Source organism: Haliotis rubra, unplaced genomic scaffold (assembly GCF_003918875.1).
Source record: "Haliotis rubra isolate DU_JTF1 unplaced genomic scaffold, ASM391887v1 Scf1012, whole genome shotgun sequence".
NCBI classification, from domain to species: domain Eukaryota; kingdom Metazoa; phylum Mollusca; class Gastropoda; order Lepetellida; family Haliotidae; genus Haliotis; species Haliotis rubra.
Window position 1 is genome coordinate 82,166 of NW_025764907.1, and position 14,567 is coordinate 96,732.

Consider the following 14,567-nt stretch of genomic DNA (forward strand, 5'->3'; position numbering starts at 1 on the left):
CCGTCAATATCGTCAAAATGGCGACGATGGAAGGTCCACTAAGCAAGTGGACAAATGTAATGAAAGGATGGCAGTACAGATGGTTTGTCTTAGACGAGAATTCCGGCATACTGTCATACTACACCGTACGTTGACAACAAGCACCGTTATTGACAGTGATTTTAGTTGTGGAGAAAGTTAATTACTGTAATTGTCTCGTGATAGCAAGAGGTGTCAACTTTGACATGCATGTCCCTGAAAAGCATTGGTGCATTTGCCACGCCTCCCTGACGGTGTCATTAATATGCTACTGATTGTGATTACGTAATTCTATGACAACAGCACTGGCAACATCTTTTGGGTCGTCCACAATGGATATTTATGATTAAACGTATTAAGATTAAAAATGATTATGAATGAATATCAACGAAGAATCACCAAGTGCTCCGAATTTGAAGAGATTTCGATTTTAAACCATACACTTCAATTGAAACAGCACTTCAATCACAACCTTTTTATTATAATATGTACAAGCATACACACATATATAAATGTTATTGTTGTTTTTCATATAATTTCTTATGTTAGTTTGTGAGTTGTATAATTACAAAAATGCTCCATATTTATTCATAAGAGAGGTTATTTAATGATGCATGCACCCATACTTAGGTTGATATCAACGTTTGGTAAGAGTTGTCAAATTTAGCATATATGTCCGTGTCTAGAAGATAAAAGCCAGTCTGATTTCTATATTAGACAGCAATATACCTGAAAATCTGTACTTTTTATTTTCAGTCCAAAGAGAAAATGATGAGGGGATCAAGTAGAGGATGTGTTAGATTAAAAGTAGGTACATTCAATGTGGAATACCCAAGTATGCTAGTGTTAATATTTCTTATCAAAGATTAAATGAAGGTTCATTTTTAGAAATAATCATTTGCTAATCATGCTAACTGAGAAAAAAATCCTTTTTTATCCTACTGACTATGAACATAGTGTAAACATTTGTAAGAAGGCATATATATTGTGTAAACTTAAGATCTATATTTGTTACACACTCCTTGGAACCTAATTTTGCCCCAGTAGGTATATTGACAGAATATTATTTTGATTATGCTATTGTGATGTATTTTTCCAGGGAGCTATAATTGGAATAGATGATGAAGATGACAGTACATTTACAATAACAGTGGACCAGAAAACCTTCCATTTTCAAGGTATGAAAAAAGATGTGTTATCAGCTTGAATCTTAATTTACATCTTGCCTTAACATACGAGTTTAAATGAAGTCTGGTATGTTTAAATGTATTAAAAATCTAACTGATGTGAGGAATATTAAATAGGATTGATTTTCCCTTTTACCATAATTATTATGAAGGATATGATCGGTTTAGAAAATAATTTGAGAATGTAATATTTATAGTACATGATGTTATGGATGTTGTAGCCCGTGATGCTGATGAGAGAGAACAGTGGATAGCCAGTCTGGAGAACACTGTGTACCGACATTCTCAAGCTGGCAAGGTATGACACCAGATTACATCTTTTCTGTTCTATATGCCTTATTAATACCTTGGTTGCTCAGAGCCGGGAGAAATAATGACATAACAAAGCCAAAGGTGCAGATCAGTTTGCCATATCTAATCAGCATCTATGATGAAGTCAGGTCAGTTCTGTGTGAGAGCTGTCAGGTTGCCTAACAACTTATGATTTGACTTGTTACACTAAACGCCCAGTTCTATTCCCTACATGATACAATGTGTGGAGCTAGTTCGAGGCATTCACTTCACTGGTATGGCAGGAATACTTTAACAACAGTGTTAAGCTTTCCTCAAACAAGCTACCCTCTTGTCGTTTTACAAGTTCAGAATAAGGACTAACATTAGAATAATCGTTAACATTTAGGTTCAATATGCTTGTGTGACTGAATGCCATACATGATGTAAGACAATAATGTCAATCCAGACAAGAAAAGAGTTGAATAACCATGTTGAAAAGACATTCATGCTCTTGAAAATACTTAGCAAAATGTTTATACACTAGATTTATCACAGACCCTTCAAACTGTCCTTTCCAAACAGTGCTCCAGACATAGAGCAGGACAATCAAGATAGGCTGGACTAACCTGTTTACATTAGTGATCACCTTACTCTTGTATCTGAGTGCTGATTAGAACATTGTGTGGGAGAATATTGGCCAGTCTTACAAGATTACCAGAATTAGTCATCGTTGGTGCTATGATGTTACATTCTTAATAAACAATGCAGAGTTAAGTGTTTAGTTTGCTTCTGAACATTAATGAAATATTATACATTATAAATATATAGACAGACATATATATATATATATATAATAAAAAATATGTGTATATGTATATGAAAATGCATATGTTGTATATACATTTACAACAATAACTATAAATTTTGATGCTCACTTTACCTTTGAATTTTTATTAAGGATGGAGAATATAACTTCATAAGAAAAAATATCATCAAATATTTTTTATGGTTCTTCTGTCTCTTCATCTGAGCTCAATAAGATCATTATTTTTCCATGTTTGGTATTCAAATTATCTAAAAGATTAACCAATTTAGCTTCACAGTCACTATTTTCATGGAGTTTCAAACTCACGTTGTAACGTATATCAATGTATTAGCAAATGATTACCCTAATTAGTCAGATATCAGTTGCACACATGACACTAATTGCCAGACCCATGCTGAGACTTCAATGGGCATCAGACCGTGACATTACTCCTTAAATATTGAAGTATATTTGTAAATATTTGGCATTATCAGACATCATGTTTGTCTTAGAATTAAACAGAAATTACCAGAGCAATGCTTGCATGGATGTTCTTAGTGTGAGTTCATTTATCAAGTTTGTTTCCAAATATTAAAACATTATGCATTGCAAAGGTAAATGAACTCCATTCAACTAATGAATGAAAAAAAATGAAAAGGCGAAATAACTTGAATTTAGCATCCTCATTATGAAGATTTTGAAACTGGTTTCCGCAAATGCAAAAATGATGTATTATTTATTAATATTTCTTTAGGTCATGCTTTGGCATCAGTGTGATGATTTTAAGTTATATATTGTATTGTGAGATTTGTTTGTTTGAGCAGAAGCTGGAAGTTCGCCATGCCCCGAGTCTTGAGGACTTTGACCACAAGCTGATGGAGACAGATACCTACCTCCAGATGCTTATAGACCAAGTCCAGGTGAGTGGACAGTAGTAATTTGTAGTTTAAGTCTGCACTCAGCAATATTGCAGCAATATAACAGCAGTCTGAATACGATGAAGTCTGGTTTTCTCTAGGTATAATATGGGTCTTATTTGTCGTAAGCGTATTTCAGGTATGTAACATACAGTTGTAATGATGTTCAGAAAAGTGCTATTAGCCTTGATACTGATTTCCTGAGTAGAAGGTCCACCTGATTTGGTCATGTTGGAGAGTTAGTCAGATCTTGAGAGAGGTATTGAACAAGGGGGAAGGTCACATTTCATTTTACCTGATCATAAGACAAACATGTGAGCACCACCATGTGGACATTAATGAATTAGTGAGGTCATGGCAAACTTATCATATTGTTCACTTCTAAATTTATACCTATCACATGACTCAAGCTTTGATCATGTTGATTTAGACAATTTGGTAAACAATGTGATATATTTATCTGAATATTGTAATCTCATCATCTAATATGTGGTACTAATTGCAAACATTGCCCCGGAAAATCAGTTCTATGTAAAATTGATTACTTTGCTGTAATAACTTTCAGAGAGTATTTTGACCATATTTTCTGAGAAGGTAGACCATGTGAGGAGTTATTGTTTTGGGTTTTACACTGGTCGAACGGCATGGGGAACTGAACTGTGATCTATGGTCTGACAAGCCAATGCTGAGTGGATGACAGGAGTTACCTCCCTTTGATTATCTGCGTCTCTGTGTTATTTATATTGATTATGGATTGGGGTATATATAGTGTGTCATTCAGTTTACTGTGAGTGTCTTTGTCACATGGTTTTGTGTGATGATTCTACTGCAGTGTAACAGATACATCACTGTACTTCATCAAGATTTCGTTAACCATGCTCCCTTCCTATAAATCAGCCATCTATGCTTGTCACCAAAGACAATAACAATAACTTGGCGTCACCATACCCCCATGGGTGTGGCTTTTGGCTCATTATTTCAATGAAGGCTTGCTCTGTCCTGGGTGGATTATTCATACTCATATACCTGGAATATTGTCGAGAGCACCAACAAGCAACCAGTAAAATCCCCGAAAAAACTTATATATGCCCATATTTGTTACCCATGCCTGGTATCTGAATCAGCCAGTGACAGTAACAAGCAAGTTGAGGTGTTTTAACAGCATAACTGTGAATTATCAATTTTTTATCCCCTGCAATGCGTTTTGCAGGGGGTATTAAAATGGACTCCGTCCGTGCGTGCGTCCATCCGTCCTCCGTGCACATTTGTCTTTTCCGGAGCAGAACTCTAAAACCGTTCAGTGTTTCTTCACCAAACTTGGCACATACATAGATCTGGTGGTGTACTGGTGCCTTTTGGTAGTTGTGGGTTTCTGAATAAAATATTTTTTGGCATTTCCATGGCAACAAGTTTGACATAGAGTGAAATTGTGGATAGTGCTCCTTTCTGGAGCAGAACTTTAGAAACCTTTCAATACTCTCCTTCCACTTTTCTATATACACAACTAAATATTTGACATAATCATAACTCGTAGACATAATCATGAAGAGTATTTTGCCATTGCGGGGATATGGATGACTTTGTCTTCTTGTTTACATTACACTCGTACATTGCCAAAATTTATCTTTGTTCATCATTGTTGCATATTACAGGCATAAAGTCAAAGGGTGCTTGGAATAACCCTATTGTTGTATTTAGGGATTCATTGGGTGACGAATTCCAACACTATAGAGGAAAACTTCCACACTGCTAATACTGCTGGTTACCAGTGTTGGGAATCAGTTGGGATGACTGTTATACATTGTGATAATGAGTTTGTCTCCTCCTATCAATTATTGATACTCATTGTTATGTTAACTGTTTATCTTCTTTAAACTATGATTACAGGCAAAAAGCATAGGTCAGCTTAAATTTGAATAAGTGTACCCCTTGGAATCTGTGTGTTGATGAAAAGTACTTTTGATCCATCCCTTATAAAAGTACTTTTGCAATGAACTAGATAAAATACAATTCACCTTCCATTGTATCGAAACTGTCTGTATTCTGCCACATATTCTAACCATGCCATAGCACACTAGGAACATATTCTAACACTGTCTTTATTCTACCACTTATTCTAGCCATGCCATAGCACACTCGGAACATATTCTAGCCATGCCATGACACGCTAATAACATATTCTAGCCATGCCATGACACAATAATAACATATTCTATCCACACCATGACACATTGGGAACATATTTTAGCCATGCCATTACACACTAATAACATAGTCTAGCCATGCCATGACACACTAGGAACATATTCTAGCCATGCCATGCCACACTAATAACATATTTTAGCCATGCCATGACACAATAATAACATATTCTATCCATGTCATGACACATTGGGAACATATTCTAACCATGCCATTACACACTAATTACATATTCTAGCAAGGCTATGACACACTAGGAACATACTCTAATTATGCCATGACACACTAAGAACATATTTTAGCCATGCCATGACACACTAATAACATATTCTAGCCATGCCATGACACACACTAATGACATATTATAGCCATGCCATTACACACAAGGAACATATTCTAACCATGCTATTACACACTAGAAACATATTCTAACCATGCCATTACACACTAGGAGCATATTCTAGCCATGCCATGACACAGTAATAACATTCTAACCATGCCATGACACACTAGGATCATATTCTAGCCATGCCATGACACACTAGAAACATATTCTAACCATGCCATTACACACTTGGAAATATTCTAGCCATGCCATGACACTCTAATAACATATTCTAGCCGTGCCATTACACACTAGGAACATATTCTAACCATGCCATTACACACTTGGAAATATTCTAGCCATGCCATGACACACTAATAACATATTCTAGCCATGCCATGACACAATAATAACATAGTCTAGCCATGCCATGACACACTGGGAACATATTCTTACCATGCATTACACACTAATAACATATTCTAGCTATGCCATTACACACTAGGATCATATTCTAGCCATGCCATGACACACTAATAACATATTCTAGCCATACCATTACACACAAGGAACATATTCTAGCCATGCCATTACACACAAGGAACGTATTCTAATCATGCCATTACACACTAGGAACATATTCTAACCATGCCATTACACCGTGGGAACATATTCTAGCCATGTCATGACACAGTAGGAGCATATTTTAACCATGCTATGACACGCTAATAACATATTCTTGCCATGCCATCACACACACTAATAACATATTCTAGCCATGGCATTACACACAAGGAACATATTCTAGCCATGCCATTACACACTAGGAACATATTCTAGCCATGCCATGACACACTAATAACATATTCTAGCCATGCCATGACACAATAATAACATAGTCTAGCCATGCCATGACACACTGGGAACATATTCTTACCATGCATTACACACTAATAACATATTCTAGCCATGCCATGACACAATAATAACATATTCTAGCCATGCCATGACACACTAGGAACATATTCCTAGCCATGCCATGACACAGTAATAACATTCTAGCCATGCCATGACACACTAGGATCATATTCTAGCCATGCCATGACACACTAGGATCATATTCTAGCCATGCCATGACACACTAGGATGATATTCTAGCCATACCATGACACACTAGGATGATATTCTAGCCATACCATGACACACTAGGATGATATTCTAGCCATGCCATGACACACTAGAGAAGGATGATATTCTAGCCATACCATTAATCACTAGGATGATATTCTAGCCATGCCATGACACACTAGGAAAGGATGATATTCTAGCCATGCCATGACACACTAGGATGATATTCTAGCCATGCCATGACACACTAGGAACATTCTAGCCATGCCATGACACACTAGGAACATTCTAGCCATGTCATAACATACTAGGAGCATTCTAGCCATGCCATTAGACACTGGGCACATATTCTAGATGTACAAATGTAAGATGAAAGTCATGTCATCAGCCTTGAATGTACCACTTGTTAAGAGCGTTGGCCCCTTTCTAGCAGTCAGAGGACCAATGGCCCAGTTTGTAGTACTTACATGCTAACCTGACCAAGGATTTTATTAAAATGGCTGGAGATGGTGTTCATATTATGCGTGAAAGGTTCAGACTTAGGATATCATGAAGATTTGTCATTCTTTAATGGCCCTTTAATCATTTGCACTAAGTAAATAATCTGTGTCTGTTGTGTTTACATGCATGTAAATCACAATATCATTGAGACTTCATGTATAACCCTGTCCTTAATGCTAGTACTCTGATGTAATGGGTAGTCTCCAGTTAAAGGAGCATCAAGTGGCCTTGTGGTTACAGGTTTGTTTACAATGATGCAGGTTCAGTTCTCTGTAGGAGCAAGGTTCATGAAGCTTTGGTATCCCTTGATAATTTTGGAACATTTCTGGAACTACAATTGGTGTTTAACTCTATAAGATCACTCAAGTTAAATCCTGTATTTGTTTTGTAACTTTGGGCTAGCATTTATCATCATCAACCTTTTCTTGTCGTGAAAGATGACTTAAAAGGTCAGGTGATGACAGCATTTCTCATAATATCATCATAATATCAATCACTGTATTGTCTAGTTCCGGTTTGATTATCGACATGATACCATTATACAGATGGATTATTGCAGAGTGAGCATGAAACAACAAACCTAGCTATGACCTCACTCAAGCCAGTGCTGTGTTGAGAACAAATGCAACAGTAGCCCCCATAGACCAATTATCACTTCATTGATTGCACATACAATAGACACAAATGCAGACTGTGAAATATGCATGACCCATAACAAGTACACAGTCCACATCTGCCCTGTAAAATCTACAGCTGATGGCAGTACATACAGCTTCCTGCTAGGCTACTGTAGGAAATATGTATAGTGTTTAATGATAACTTATTGATCCTGTGAGAAGCCACATTACAGGTGCAATGCATACCAGGAAATTGGGAACAGTGATAAAGTAGGTGAGTTTGTGAAGACTTGCCAATGAGAATTGTTATATGCTGGTTACATGGAATTTATTCATTACATATCATAAATATGAAAAATAACATGGCTCATTGTATCTGTGTCTAGATAATAGAAATAGGTGAGGTTGATTAATGGTGTTCATATATATGTGGGTTAATGTGAAGTGTGATGTTGTGTGAGTTTTAAGGTGGGTCCTTATTTTCCTGGGTCTTGTTTGGATGTACACCTACTGGACAGTGTTTGAAACAAATTGAAGTTAGACACACACAAGTGATAGTGTCAGCTATGTAGAAGGAAGACATTGGTGATGTTGTGATGAAGATGGATTGTTTCATGTTTTACAGGCCTTGGAAACACGTATTGAAGACTGTCCTGATGAAGCAGAGAGGGAGAAATACAGTGTCATAAAAGTAACTGCTGATGTAAGTGACATTATGTTAAAGATGTTCAAATGGTCAAGGTTAATGTAAACGTAGGAACCCTGGTTAGGAATTATAACTGAATATGGTTGGGATTGAGTGTCTCACCTGGTGAAGGGACTGTTTTGGAGGGTGAGATGTGTGCATGTTTGCTTGTGTGTGAGATAAGGAAAGAGGGTGGTACAGATGGTGTATGTTTTGAAGGGTAAGATGGGACCTGGTCTTGTTAGGAAGGTGAGATAAGATCTGGGTATGAGGGGTGAGGTCCATTAAGCTGTGTGATTCTGTTTATTTGGAGTTTGAAGGCCTCTGGTCACACTAGGAAGGGTGAGATGGGGACAACTAATGAAGGGTGAGATGGGGCGTGCTAATGAGGGGTGAGAAGGGGTCAACTAATGAAGGGGGAGATGGGGTCTGCTAGGAAGGGTGAGATGGACTCAACTGAGGAGGGGTGGGATGGGGTCCGCTAAGGGTGAGATGGGGCCTGCTAAGGAGGGGTGAGATGGAGTCAACTCAGGAGCGGTGTGATGGGGTCCACTAGGAAGGGTGAGATGGGGTCAACTAATGAAGGGTGAGATGGAGTCAACCCAGGAGCGGTGAGAAGGGGTCCACTAGGAAGGGTGAGATGGGGTCAACTAATGAAGGGTGAGATGGAGTCAACTCAGGAGCGGTGAGATGGGGTCCACTAGGAAGGGTGAGATGGGGTCAACTCAGGAGCGGTGAGATGCGGTCCACTAGGAAAGGTGAGATGGGGTCAACTAATGAAGGGTGAGATGGGACCTGCTAATTAGGTGTGAGAAGGGGTCAACTAATGAAGGGTGAGATGGAGTCAACTCAGGAGCAGTGAGATGGGGTCCACTAGGAAGGGTGAGATGGGGTCAACTCAGGAGCAGTGACATGGGGTCCACTAGGAAGGGTGAGATGGGGCCTGCTAATTAGGTGTGAGAAGGGGTCAACTAATGAAGGGTGAGATGGAGTCAACTCAGGAGCGGTGAGATAGGGTCCACTAGGAAGGGTGAGATGGGGTCAACTAATGAAGGGTGAGATGGGGCCTGCTAATTAGGTGTGAGAAGGGGTCAACTAATGAAGGGTGAGATGGGGTCCACTAGGAAGGGTGAGATGGGGCCTGCTAAGGAGGGGTGAGATGGAGTCAACTGAGGAGGGGTGAGATGGGGTCCGCTAAGGGTGAGATGGAGTCAACTGAGGAGGGGTGAGATGGGGTCCACTAGGAAGGGTGAGATGGGGCCTGCTAAGGATGGGTGAGATGGGGCCTGCTAAGGAGGGGTGAGATTGAGTCAGCTGAGGAGCGGTGAGATGGGGTCTGCTAGGAAGGGTGAAATGGGGTCAACTAATGAAGGGTGAGATGGGGTCAACTAAGGAGGGGTGAGATGGGGCCTGCTTATGCAAGGTTTGGGTCTGTTAAATGTATTGAGGTGGGGTCTGTTTTAGAGGTGTGAGGTTGAGTCTTACCATGGGTGAGGTGGGCTCAGTTCAGCAGGGCTGCGAAGGGAGTCTGTGTAGGGTGGGGTGGGGGTGGGGTGGTCAGTGGTAAGGTTATTGAGATGGGGTCTGTTATGTATGGGGACCAATCAGGTCTGAGAAAGGATAAGTGTAAGTCATACTTCCTGCAGTACTGAAGCAGCACTTTCTTTCAGGTAGCCACACTGACTGATGTTTCTACTGATACCAGAAGTATCAGGATGTTGTTTGTTGTTGCTACCTATGTCAGGAAGGAAGCCAGAATCCTGAGATTGTGTGTCGGACGTATATCCTGTATCCTGTACATGCAGCTTCCTAGTCACTGTGTAGCCATTTCTGTCATGCAGTGCTCTGGTACACTCAACTCATTTACAGCAGGTACACTCAACTCATTTACAGCAGGTACACACAACTCATTTACAGCAGGTACACTCAACTCATTTACAGCAGGTACACTCAACTCATTTACAGCAGGTACACTCAACTCATTTACAGCAGGTACTCTCAACTCATTTACAGCAGGTACACTCAACTCATTTACAGCAGGTACACTCAACTCATTTACAGCAGGTACACTCAACTCATTTACAGCAGGTACACTCAACTCATTTACAGCAGGTACACTCAACTCATTTACAGCAGGTACACTCAACTCATTTACAGCAGGTACACTCAACTCATTTACAGCAGGTACACTCAACTCATTTACAGCAGGTACACTCAACTCATTTACAGCAGGTACACTCAACTCATTTACAGCAGGTACACTCAACTCATTTTACAGCAGGTACACTCAACTCATTTACAGCAGGTACACTCAACTCATTTACAGCAGGTACACTCAACTCATTTACAGCAGGTACACTCAACTCATTTACAGCAGGTACACTCAACTCATTTACAGCAGGTACACTCAACTCATTTACAGCAGGTACACTCAACTCATTTACAGCAGGTACACTCAACTCATTTACAGCAGGTACACTCAACTCATTTACAGCAGGTACACTCAACTCATTTACAGCAGGTACACTCAACTCATTTACAGCAGGTACACTCAACTCATTTACAGCAGGTACACTCAACTCATTTACAGCAGCTTTGAGTAAGGTGCCAGCATAAGTCAGGAAAGGATCTGTAGAGACAAGCTAAAACCACTATTCTTGGTAATTACGCCCATGGTTTGTACTGTGTTGAATCTTGGTCTGATTCCCCAACATCAGCATGTACCATTGTTATGACGCATATGGTGCAGCACAGAAGAGGCGACTAAGGTTAGATGATCACTGGATTGTCTGGTCCAGACTTGATTATTTACAGACCTCTGCAACATAGCTGGAATATTGCTGAGTGCAGCGTTAAAGAACAAACAAACAAGAACACATGCTGATTGGAAGAATCCCGAAACAGCACAGATGAAGAATTATTCTCCAAAAAGTCTTATCAGTTAGACTTGCAAACTTATATCGAATACACCAAAAACTGTCAGTACCCGCTGTGAAAGATTATGTGTGAGTAATAACTCATTGGCTCAAAACATTGAGCCCTGTTGGTGTTGTGCTGGCCTGTTGTTGTATTGTTGTTTATGTGTTGTTTTATGTTGTTTCCAGGGACTGGTCGAGGCAATCAAACACACCATTGTGATGCTACAGATCACCAAGGTAGGACAACAGGCACGATCGTTATACTGCAGTTTCGATCATTTGATAGCCCCACATGAGAAATACTGTTTCAACAAGTTGTTTAAAGATATAGGAATATATGGAGTAGTAAAGCTGTGTCCAAGCCTGATGATTTACTGTGTATGTCATAATATGTAGGCCACCGGGAACAGAACATGCAATGCATGAGACTTCAGTAATATGACTAACTTGTCTAGTTCTATATTATAAAGACTTCTGCAGTTAATTGTGTCTTAGATCATGAATTATGTACACAACAAATGGTGTTTATTACTGACTGTTTAGTTTGATTCCAATGTGTGCTTATCATTTATTTCATATTAGCTCATTATTCATTCATGTATTCATGAGTCCATGCCTCTAGGTTGGCTCAGGTTACATCAATCAACATAATCATCATGGTTCACTGTTACTTACTGTTGGCAAAGTTGGTTGATAATGGGGCCCCTTTTTAGGCATACGGTGTAGTGGGCACCCTCACTGATTCAAAATGAATCAGAATTATAGTTTATGATTGTCTTGTCTGAAACTGATGGTTGATGTGTCTACACCTGATGGTCTTGTCTACACCTGATGGTGGCCTTGTCTACACCTGATGGTGGCCTTGTCTACACCTGATGGTGGCATTGTCTACACCTGATGGTTAATAATAATAATAATAATAATGCTAATTATTGCGCGCTTAAAATGCTGCTCTCTGGCGTTACATTATTACCCTGACAGAATTGTACTTTCAAAGCTGCTTTTAAACGCTTCGCACGACCGTATAGGTCCATACATCCGCTTCTCAGGTACCCATTTTGATCAGCTGGGTGGACTGAGTGCAATAGGACGAAGTGCCTTGCTCACGGACACAACACAGTATGGGACCCTGGTCACAAATTTTAGTGTCTCCACAGGGATTCGAACCCGGGCCTTTGGCGTGAGAGGCCAGCATGCTAACCACTACACCACTGTGCTTTTGTGTACACCTGATGGTTGCCTCGTCTACACCTGATGGAGGCTTTGTGTACACCTGATGGAGGCTTTGTGTACACCTGATGGTGGCCTTGTCTACACCTGATGGTGGCCTTGTCTACTCCTGATGGTGGCCTTGTCTACTCCTGATGGTGGCCTTGTCTACACGTGATGGTGGCCATGTCTACACCTGATGGTTGCCTTGTCTACACCTGATGGTTGCCTCATCTACACGTGATGGTTGCCTTGTCTACACCTGATGGAGGCTTTGTCTGTTCCTGATGGTGGCCTTGTCTACACCTGATGCTGGCCTTGTCTACACCTGATGGTGGCCTTGTCTACTCCTGATGGTGGCCTTGTCTACTCCTGATGGTGGCCTTGTCTACACCTGATGGTAGCCATGTCTACACCCGATGGTAGCCTTGTCTACACCTGATGGTAGCCATGTCTACACCTTATGGTTCCTTTATCTTCACCTATTTGTTGTCATGTCTTTCATCTGTTAAGCATGTTTCTTTGTTTCCAGGAGAGCCTTAAGGAACCAATCTTGAATGGCTCCCCCCATGACCAGCTGCTACTTACCAACGATGCCAACTTCAGCCACTTCAGCGACATCAAACGTCAAGGTAGGTGCCCTCACATCAACAAAATAGTTCCATGTTACACTGTAAGAAACTCCTTCATCGCCAGTAACTGTACCCTTTGGGGGATTTATGAAGCAGAATACAGTCAAATCCCCGATGAATCGAATCGCTGGGGACCAAGTAATAAATTCGACTTATCGATGTATTCGAGACATAGGTATGTCTATGAGGGTAGAAAAAAGGATGATCCAGTCCTAATTCCTCCGCCTAAGCATTTGTTTATCTAATGATTTCCATATCACTAATAGGGGCACCTTATCAGTTCCAGTCTGATTAGCACAGACAGTGATTTCCGTAAAATCACTAATCTGCCTTTTGAACTCACCCGTCAATGGCGGAAAGGTGTGTGCCGCGCTGGTTTGTTAATTGGATCAGTTTGCTACACCAATCAACTTCTCATTGACTGACTTCGGCTTATGTATACAAGATTGCTGTGTTTGAATCTCATGGGACCAAATTTCCTTCTCGAGTCATCGTGTGTATTTATGGGACGAATTCGTGTAACCGGTATTCAAATGATGACAACTATAACAGGGAATGGTCGGGACTGACAGGTACTTCCAGTTATGCATAATATTCGAGACACCGGCATTCGACTCATCGGGATTTGACTGTATGTATCTAAGTCACTATGTGTCATACTTGATAACTTCAGTGTGGATCTGAAGTTGGGACCAACACATTTTCATTCAAATAATCATCCACAGGTTTTCCCTGACATAAATGTTTTGGTTTTTTTTTGTGTGGAACCCCACACTCAGCCATTTTCCTGCTATATGGCGGTGATCTGTAAATAATCAAATCTGGACCAGACAGTCCAGCGATTGATTTCATAAGCATCAATCTACACAATATTTATGGTATACAATCACATGCATCAACCAAAGCCATAAGCCTGACCACCGATCCTGTTAGTCGTCTCTAATGACCACATTGGTTGCTGAATACCAGTTCTCACCCTGATCTTCACAGGCTTACTACAGTGTTAACTGTGATATAGCTGTAATGTTGGTGACTGCAGCATGATAGAACATGGCAACACATGTTGTATTTGGGATTACACTTTCTCTTGAAAAAAACTTTACTCATACATAACTGCCTCTTACCACCATACTGAAATGTGAGCCTGTCA

General features: G+C 40.1%; 1 protein-coding gene across 1 annotated transcript in view; it reads left to right on the top strand.

Annotated features, from left to right (window-relative positions):
• The first annotated feature begins 7 nt into the window (after nt 1–7).
• LOC124269336 (oxysterol-binding protein-related protein 9-like) overlaps nt 8–14,567 on the top strand; it is a 29,559-nt gene continuing 14,999 nt past the window's right edge. The window contains 8 exon segments of the mRNA XM_046704353.1: nt 8–125; nt 775–825; nt 1,118–1,196; nt 1,427–1,503; nt 3,108–3,203; nt 8,599–8,676; nt 11,763–11,813; nt 13,318–13,417. Of these exon segments, the coding sequence (XP_046560309.1) occupies nt 18–125; nt 775–825; nt 1,118–1,196; nt 1,427–1,503; nt 3,108–3,203; nt 8,599–8,676; nt 11,763–11,813; nt 13,318–13,417 (640 nt within the window). The 5' untranslated portion in view covers nt 8–17.